Source organism: Salvia splendens, chromosome 5 (genome assembly GCF_004379255.2).
Source record: "Salvia splendens isolate huo1 chromosome 5, SspV2, whole genome shotgun sequence".
NCBI lineage: Eukaryota > Viridiplantae > Streptophyta > Magnoliopsida > Lamiales > Lamiaceae > Salvia > Salvia splendens.
The window spans coordinates 34214476-34224224 of record NC_056036.1 but is presented as its reverse complement, the minus strand read 5'-3'; the positions used below and the strand labels follow the sequence as shown (position 1 = coordinate 34224224).

The following is a 9749-nucleotide window of genomic DNA, read 5'->3' as shown; positions in this document are numbered from 1 at the left end:
AGACTTCAATTTTTTCCAAAGCTCTCAAAATATATCCCCTTAAAACTTCTAATACATGGGCCTTGACAACAATTAAAATAGTAATACTCCACATCTCATTAAACTAACATTTCAATTGCAATGAAATCTAGTAGTAAAAGAAACTTAAATAAAAGTTAAGAGGAATGAGTGGAAGTCCTATATCCGACAGCATATCAGAAAAACTGAGGGAGAGGAACATGCTCACACTATATAATGTCCCCCTGGACTCAAGTCTCTATCAGTCGCATTCTTCTCTCCAACTTGATCTTTTTTTTTATAACAAAACTTGGTAAATTAATTTCTTAAACATCACAAAAAATAATGTTTAGAATATTTACATATGCTAAATGATGTTCATGAAATTCAAGAAGTGAGAAAAAAGGGGTTGGCTCATGAATAAAACTTGGGTATCCAATATGGAAATCATCCTTTACTGCATTGCAACATTACATGTGAAGACTGAATCATTTCCGAAACAAAGAAAATTTGATCCACTTTCATAATTATTAATCTAAACTAGTTAACTTATGTTGAATATTGCATATGAATGTGATAAGCAAAAATAGGGCCCTCAACAGCTGTCTCTCTCCTTCAAAGACTTGCTTGCTTGCTCTCTTTACCCCATTCATTGCACAGTAGGGATTTCCCCACCTCCAATAATGTATTTTTCACTTGGATTTCCTATTCTTCATTTTTTGGTCTCTCCTCTATTGAGGCAAAAACTAGAGCTCCGGTTCAAGACTCAATTGTGTTACATCTTCTATTCTTATTCTAGCACATCATCCACGTTCGAATCTAAAGAACCTCGTACTATCATGAACGAACATCAAATCCGACCACCTACAACTAACTCCGCGCAATTCTTTTAAGTGTTGAAAAAAATATAAAAGGTGAATCTAGATTTTTAAACTCCAAAGGGGAAAGGCCAAAAGACTCATGCATGATTCAAGTGATTACACTAATTCAAGTGAACACATCATACAAGAATTCACAATAAACTAAGTTGGCAAACAATGAGAATAGATCAAGCTGACCCTAACTCACTTTATGGTGCAAGGCCCACGTGCCCAGCACGTGAAACTCATGATAGAAAAAGATGAAATAATTGATAGAAGATAAAAAGGAGCAACTACAATGGACATGATACAAAAGCGAGTTTGTCAAGAAATTATACAATAGCACATGCATTTATGAGTACTATTTTCTTGTTGTCCATATTGAGGAAGCACATACTTATTATGCACACAGATCAAATGTCCATTTGCTATTCTTAGTTAGTCTAACTCTTTTTTAATATCCACACTCATTTTGAGCAGTGATACTTGATGGCAAAGAAGAAGAAGACCTGGTTCAGTCTAATTAAGAGGTTTTTCATTTCAGAGCCACAACCAAGAAGGGAAAAGGTACACAACGTTATACTTTTCAAATTCATATTTTACTGTGTAGAAGATTTACCAGAACTGCTTCGATCTCTCGTGCGCTGCGAAAAGGATAAGCGAAGGAGATGGGTGTGCCGATTGCTCAAAATGAAAGAACTCGTGCCATCGTCTCCGAGGGAAAGGCTACCATGGCAACTCACAGCAACAGACACTCCTGAGCTTCAGCAGAATGGGGAAACAGCTCATCCAGAATCTTCTGAAAACCACAATCATGCCAGTATTCGCAACGACACATTAGAAGCTTCGGCTGCCATCAAAGTTCAAGCTGCATTTCGTGGTTATCTAGTGAGTCTTTTTGAGATCCTTTACTTCTTGAAAGTGGCACATTTAGGAGAACTAATGAGATGAGTGAAAACATTATCCATGCCATTATCATTCCAGGCAAGGAAAGCACTACGAGCACTGAAAGGAGTCGTCAAGCTTCAAGCTCTTATTCGAGGTTGGGCTGTTCGACAGCAAGCTATCGATACCCTCAAGTGTCTGCAGTCCATAGTAAACATCCAATCAGAAGTTTTCTCAAACAAGTGTGAAAGAGTTAATAAGGAGTTGCGGTGTAAAGATTACAAATCACAGGATTTCAGCGAAAAGGACATAAAGGTTAAGTTGTGGAATGTGGTTTCCTTAATATATCTACATCCATGTATTTAGCTTCTGTTCTTTATACTAAAATAAGAAATAGGATTATGATGAGTACTGACAAAAATGGTACATACACAATAAACTACATCAACAAAACAAATTTTAGGTGCACCTGTTTCCATTATCCATCAATATCTGATGATAAGTAATCTTCTACAAAAGTGCAGGTAGATCTAAACAGCCAAAAGAGGTGGGATGACAGTACATTGACCAAGGAAGAGCTAAAAGCTCTGCTTCATACTAAAAGGGAGGCTTCTATCAAGAGAGAGAGGGTCAGAGAATACTACTTGAACCATCGGGTGAGTTTTTTTGAGTGACAATTTTCATTATAGCAATAGCATCCACTTTTTGAATTATCCTCATATCACTATATATTGCCAGAGATCAGCAGAAACAGAACGTGACAAGGTATATGGGAGACGGAGATATTGGTTAGAACAGTGGGTAGATTCCCAGCTAGCTAAAAGTGAAAATCCAGGCAATTTGATTGGAACCTTGTCAGCTAATTCAAGAAACATAGATGAAATTGGGGGCAAACTGAGAAATTTTCAAAAGCAATATCAAGCAGATGTGCCAGAGTCTCCTGCATATGTCCCAAGAAAACCATATCATCATAGGAAGCAGCGGTCCACAGGAGATGAAACTTTATTTGTAGGTTCTCCTATCATTCTTGCATACATGGCCACGACAGAATCTGCCAAAGCGAAAGCTAGATCAACGAGCTCCCCAAGATTACGACCACTTAGTTTTGATGTATGTTCTGAGATTACCTCTCCTTATAAGCATAAGCTGTCTCCAATATCATCTATTAACAGTGAGCTGACAAGCAGTAGTTGGGTTGGGAATCATTATCATATGGGATCCTCACATCGATCTCCACGCTTTAAAGGATCACCTGGTCCAATCAAATCAACGATGAGCACGAAGGACATTAAACTTTGTGGCCTTCATCACCAAATAGGTACTAATGTTGCTCCCACAGCTTGTGCATGCCCATTGGGGAAATAAACTGTAGCAGATATCTGGGTTGGGATATTTTACATAATTTTTATGTAAGTTATTGTATTTTATACTCTTATAACCAAAAAATGAAGTACCATGTCAGTGATATATCCATTCCGTAAAAAGAATTCGAGAGGAGCATATGAAGGGCTCTTTGATCTTCATTGTACACTGTACAGAAGTTTAATAATCAACTAGCACTGATTTCTATAAAAAAATTTTGATAACTCATAACTATTATTATCCCAGAATTTGCTTCTTCAGGCACCAAATACTCTGAAATCAACGTACCGATGTCAATAAATATCGAAAAACCTGCTTGATATCTTGTTCCAAGAACTAGCAGAATATAACTGGGCGGTGCTTAAATTCACAGTTTTCAAATAATGATCACTTCCAAGGTACACATGGGGCAGCTTCACAAACTAGTACTAAGCCTCTCTCAAGTATGCTGCTAGAAAATACTACTACGAATCCAGCTATAACTAAATCCATGATGGTTTATTGAGATTTAAGAGGCCTGAAGTGTTACCATGGAAGTAGAAGATTTGAAGTGCTATTAAGCTTGGACCTCTGCTTCCAGGTTAACATGATATTTTTTCCCTCGATTCTCTGATTCTCCTCAGTGATTCCGAGCACATTGTATTTTGAATAAGTTCTGCAAATATGAAGGAGATTACTGACAGTCTGAATCAATTGTAAGTAAATGGTTATATAAAATCAGATGTAGACACAATAAACCAGCGCCTCCACTCTTACACTGAGAAATTGAGGTCCAAAACCATTAAGCCCCAAACAATTAGATGCAGAAAGACTACCACTTTTATCATCACTGCAACACTGCGAGCAGCAGTTATAGGCGGGGTCGTCTGCAGCAGAAGCTCTGGTCTCCAGTGGCATCAAGACATTCATCTTCTAACGCAGCCCTGTGGAGACGCCATTTCTCTGTGCGTGCTTGGTGAATTCTCCATCTCTTCTCACCTTATTGATCTCAAAGTCATCCAAATGAAGATCGTGTCGCCCTCAAATTTCACAGTCGATCATCTAAGCAAATCATCAAACAGCTTCAAGGCGCAATCAGAGACCGAGTGAAACACAAAAGCGAAGGCTTGGAAATCTTTAAAGTGGAAGCCCACCCCAACCCGGAGCACCCCTGGCCAGTCAGAGTCCTCGGGCGGCTGGCTCCGGCGAGAGGATATACTTTGCGGCGAAGAGCGGGAGAATGTGCGGGGAGGAGATACTGAGGGACGTCGGAGGATGACCGGAGAGGGCGATTTGAGAAGGGAGTATCTCCGGCGAGGCGGCTAGACATGGCGACATTCTCCTTTGCATTTATTGGGAATTTTTTTTTTTTAAAATTCGGGCACGGAAGAGCACGTTGTTTGCTCGGACTCACAAGCTAGCGTTACCAGGGTTTGGATCCCATGCTGTGCTAAAAAGCACAGCATAGTGCTGTTTCAAACAAGCAATTATTTTATACTCTCTCCGTTTCTTCATAGTTGAGGCAAAATTTTTCGGTATGGAGTGTAAGAAAGAGATGTTGAAAGTGTTAAATAAATAGATAAAAAGTAAGAGAGCTAAAAAAGTAGAGAATAAAGTAGAAAGTGAATAAAGTAGAGAGAATAAAGTAAAAGAGAGTAAAATAAGAAAGAAAAAAAAATTACTATATAGGGAAATGACTCAACTATGAGAGAACTTTCAAAAATGGAAAAATGACTCAACTATGGAGAAACGAAAGGAGTATTAAATAAAATTAATATTTTAACATTATTTTTATGAATAAAATATGTGTGTATTTGAGCACAGCACCCCCTGTTGTGGCTTTTAGCACAGCAAGGGATCCAGATCCGCGTTATAGATGTCTCATCTCGCAAAAGGGCTTGTTGGGTTAAGTTGGCGAGACAGCACACCATGCGCTTCCCCACGTGGCATGCTTTCGTTTGGCGATGAAGCCCACTCGCATTGTTGTCTTCAAAATTGATTTTTACCTTATTACTTCCTTCTGACTTCATTAAATGTCTCATATTTGATCGGTGTAAAATTTTAAGAAATTATTTAATTTTGTTAATAAAAATACTCCCTACGTATTAAAAAAATAGAAATATTTAAAACAACACGAATTTTAATGTACAATTGGTAAAGTAAGTGAGAAGAATTGGTAAGGTAAGAGAGAGGAAAAGAAAAATGAGTAAAGTAAGAGAGATGAAGAGAAAAAGTAGTGAAAATAGAGTTAGTGGATTGTGGGGTCCATGTCCTAAAATAGAAAGATTCTAAAGTTTCTATTTTTAAGAAACGGCCCAAAATGGAAATAGTTACTATTTTTAAAAAACGGACGGAGTAGGTTATAGTAAAAGTTAATGGAATATAGGTCTAATAGAATAAGGGTCATGTTAAAATACATATAGTATCCACAACTAAGACCAATCCTACACCATTAGATCTTAAATTGAGTGGGTGAGATTAAAGCTCATGTATTTTCAATAAATAGTAGATAAAATATCAACAAAAGAGTAAAATAGTAAATCTGTTATAACATAATACTTTTCACTGTTTTTTTTATATCAGCATAGTGTATTACAAATATCAATACAGTGACATAAGAATTTCAACACAAGTACCAGGTTGATTGGCACTATTTCAACCACTAGATATTCTAATCTAATGGCTAATATTTGGTCTTAATTTGTGATTGCTAATTAGCAATGGATCATAACCCTACTAAATTATGTTTAAACTTATCTTCCGGGCATTACATGTTACTAACTTTTAATTGTTAGGAAATAAGCACAAATAATACAAATATAAAATAGATGAATACAAAGGAAACATATCCCAAATGAATATCTCAAGGAATAAAATCTTAAGTTTAGGATACTTAGGCCATCCGCAACGCTGTCTCTTAACCGTCTCATCTCTTCACTATTCATGGGCCCCGCTGTACTTTTCATCTCATCTCTTGACTAAGAGACAGCACCTGCAACCCTCCATCTCTTAACAATCTCTTAACCTTCTCATCCATTAACTATTCATTCAATTTCATTTTTTATTTTTATTTCCAACAAATTCAATTAATAAAAACACACTTCATTAAATAAAATAAAATTACAACTTAAAATTCTAAAAAAATATAAAACCACATTAATAAAATCCTAAAAAAATAAAAATTACATAATTTAAAATCTTCAGCTCACTCTCTCTAAATTCAAAATCTCAAAACTCAAAGAAGCAGAAGAAAGAGTTGTCTAATGGCGATCATGTGCGTCTACTGGTTGCCAAATTTTTCCCAAATGTACTCCATTAGATCCTCCTGGAGTTGGGCGTGGGCGGTAGAATCACATGTCCTTGCCCGAACAGACAACCGATCTTGCATAGACGGATGCACTCGACTGCGAGGCGGACTACTTGCGGTAGAGCTTCCCGGGGTTTCAGAGTCGAACCAATTTCCCGCCTCAGGTCCTTCGTCGGCGACAATCATGTTATGCAAGATTATGCATGTATACATGATGTCGACCATATTCTCCATAAACCACGTACGAGCTGGCGCTTTGATAATGTTGAAGCGAGCTTGGAGAACCCCGAACGTTCTTCCCACATCCTTGTGAGCAGCCTCTTGCTTCTGCGCAAAAAGATTATGTTTTTCGTTCATCGGCCAGTCGAACGTCTTCACGAAGGTTGGCCACTTCGGATAGATGTCGTCGGCAAGATAGTACCACATTTTATAGTGTCGGTTGTTAGCGATGAAGTTGATGGTCGTCGCTTTACCATTCAAAACTTCGGTGAAGAGGCCGGATTGGTTGAGCACGTTGACGTCGTTGTTCGATTTGGGGACCCCGAAATACGCATGCCAAATCCATAGCCGGTAGTCGGCAACGGCCTCGAGTATAACGGTGGGGTGGGTGCCTTGTGGCCGCTTGACCCCCTCCACGCCACAGGGCAATTCTTCCATTGCCAATGCATACAATCGACGCTGCCAAGCATCCCAGGGAATCCGTGCACTTGTTCGTGAAGTCGGAGCAGAAACTGACAATCTGCGGTGCTTGGCTTCAGGAGAAATTCGTCGGTGAAGGCTGTCCGGACGCCTTTGCAGAAGTTCATCAAACACATTCTCCCTGTGCTTTCCCCAATATGCAGGTATTCGTCGAACAAATCCGCAGTTTGTCTAGTAGCAAGCTGGCGGATTGCTGCAGTACATTTCTGGAACGTCGTGTGACTGGGACGGCCAACGGCGTAGAACCCTTCTTGGAAGAATTCTTCTCGGGCTGCCAATGTATTTGCGATATGCAGAAATAGCCGTTTCCGCATGCGGAAACGACGACGGAAGTAGGTCTCTCCCCATACCTGGTTCTCACTGAGGTAATCGCGTACCAATCTTGCGGCAGCTTCCTCCCGGTTACGATGGATGTAGGTCCGGGATCCCCTTTGAGGCGTCGTGACTTCCTCCTCCTCCCTACGTCGATCTTCTTCTAGCGATTCTTCCATTATTCAACGCATTTGCTCAAATGGATCCATGAATGGATTAAATTTGGGAGAAGAATAATGTTTTGAGATGAAGAATGTAGAGTGTTTGAGTGAGAATAGAGAGTTTTTTTTTTTGTGAATTAATTTGTGGGAATGATTTGATATTTATAGAAGTGATTGGGGGCTTAAAAAATTAAAAAAATAAAAATTTGTAAAAAACGGCTATAAACGGCTAGTATAATTTTGGGATTTTTTTCGAATTTTTTCTGAATTAAAAAAAAAAACAAAACAAAATACATTTTCAACGGAAATAAACCGGCGAGTGGGCGTCACGGACGAACCACAGCTCGCCACGTGGCCAACGCGCGTGGTGAGACAGCTCGCGGACTACCTCTCCGCGACGAGACACGGGACGGGATGGGGACGAGACGGAGCCCGCAACGCTGTCTCGATGCGGTCTCGTCTCTCCGAGACGAGATAGAGACAACAACGAGACGCGTTGTGGATGCTCTTATACTCGATAATTTGTTTCATCTTAAGAGACGATACTTCAATTCGTAAATACTAGGCAGAGCTTGTTTCTCCTTGCGGAGATAGAGATATTTCGACTCGATTTGAAAACCATGGATTCAAGGCTCTATCATCTCAATACAAGAAAGGAAGAAAAGAAGAAGTTATGCCTCAATGCATCTCAGCCGCCACTGATCTGGCAGATGGAGTTACATGAGTTTGTAGCCGTTGGCTCTATTTTTTGGTTTAATAAGTATTCTCTCCGGCCTATTTTAGCAGTCTTAGATACTTTTGAGCACTCGTTTTGTAAAAATGATAATAAATAGTTAAAGTAGAGAAATGAGACTGCTAAAACGGACTGAGGGAGTATTTAGTTTTCTTCTTCTATTTAATTAGTCTTTAGTCTAGCGGGAAAATCGGGTTTATGGGGCACTTTACACTAAAGATTACGTAAATGTACCCATTTTGTTATCTATTCCAAAAATGGGAAAAACGCCAACCACATTGGCGTTTCTATTAGTAAAAACGCCAACCTCATTGGCGTTTATCTTCGCGTCGTATTGGAGGTGTATTTTCGCCAAATACAGCGGCGGGAAAAAACGCCAATGAAGTTGGCGTGTTTTAAGGTAAAACGCCAATGTAGTTGGCGTGTTTAATTAATAAAAACGCCACTGAGGTTGGCGTGTTATGCTTAAAAACGCCAATTTGAGCGGCGTGTTTCTGTTGAACCATATCCTTATCAGATCTCCCCCAACATCGCGACCCTAAACACTTTCCCTCCCCAAAACGCGAAAACCCTTCCCAAACGCATAAAAACCTTTCGCTCGGGTCGACCCGGTGGTGGATTTAAGCGTGGATATTTTGAATTTGGCTAATTCTTTCAACCATTAGTCCTTCTAATCGGTTAGTATATCAAATTTTAGACTCATTCTTCTAAACATTAGTCTTCCAATATTTGATTGATTGTTGTGATAATATATATTGTAGTGTAATTAATATAATAGTTTGACCAATTATTATGGGTACACTAATATTTTGATGGATTATTATGATAGTATATATTTTAATGGAAATATTTTGACCAATTGTTATGCTATTATATGTTATAGTATATTTTATGGATTGTTATGATAATACATATTGTAGTGTATTTAATAGAATTATTTTGTCAATTTTTTGGCTGACTCTACATAATGATGAATGTAAAAATAATACATATTTATTTGTGTTTTACATTATTGCAGATAGTATGACGTGGTGTGTCAATTTATATTGGGGTGGAAAGATAATTCCCAGAGCAGTTATTTCGTATGATCCTCCTTTTGCTAAAGGATTCATTATGTTGGATGAAACAATTTCGTACGATGACCTTGTGGAAAAAATTTGTGAAATGATGGGGATAAGCATATATGAAAACAATATTCAAATAATATGGAAACGTACTATATGCTTTGGATCCGGAGTCACGTTTATAGGTGTTCAACTAGAAGAAGTATGCATGCAACTAATGTTTAGTGAGAGTATGGTTATTGGAGGTGTAATTGAATTATATGTTGAGTATTCGGCAATTACTCAACATCATAGTCATCATATCATAAGTTATGATGCTGGTACGTCAACGAGAGCCCAAGAACCATATTTTGCTGCAACACAAGATTTTGATGTTGGTACGTCTACGAG

The 9749-nt window shown here is 38.5% G+C and overlaps 1 protein-coding gene and 1 long non-coding RNA gene across 3 annotated transcripts; one reads left to right on the top strand and one right to left on the bottom strand.

Moving 5' to 3' along the window:
* Positions 1 to 349: 349 nt before the first annotated feature.
* On the top strand, positions 350 to 3332 carry LOC121803566 (protein IQ-DOMAIN 12-like). Of its 2 annotated transcripts, XM_042203188.1 has the most exons (5): positions 351 to 1424; positions 1512 to 1745; positions 1842 to 2057; positions 2267 to 2398; positions 2481 to 3332. In XM_042203188.1, the coding sequence occupies exons 1-5, from the start codon at positions 1347 to 1349 to the stop codon at positions 3105 to 3107; spliced, it is 1287 nt and encodes a 428-aa protein (XP_042059122.1). In that variant the 5' UTR covers positions 351 to 1346; the 3' UTR covers positions 3108 to 3332. The 2 variants fall into 2 exon arrangements, with proteins under 2 accessions (XP_042059121.1, XP_042059122.1); XM_042203187.1 differs by having other exon boundaries at positions 350 to 1745.
* LOC121803567 lies at positions 2671 to 4512 on the bottom strand. The gene is made up of 4 exons (XR_006051075.1): positions 3861 to 4512; positions 3634 to 3759; positions 2870 to 2994; positions 2671 to 2793 (listed from the first exon to the last, which is right to left on the bottom strand). It is a non-coding gene; the product is annotated as an uncharacterized LOC121803567 (long non-coding RNA).
* Positions 4513 to 9749: the final 5237 nt, after the last annotated feature.

Excerpts from the sequence above, each read along its gene's own strand:
- LOC121803566 (XM_042203187.1), top strand. The coding sequence starts at position 1,347 with ATGGCAAAGAAGAAGAAGACCTGGTTCAGTCTAATTAAGAGGTTTTTC. Across the intron at positions 1,746-1,841 it reads CTGCATTTCGTGGTTATCTA|GCAAGGAAAGCACTACGAGC; the intron begins GTGAGTCTTTTT and ends TTATCATTCCAG. Across the intron at positions 2,399-2,480 it reads AATACTACTTGAACCATCGG|AGATCAGCAGAAACAGAACG; the intron begins GTGAGTTTTTTT and ends ATATATTGCCAG.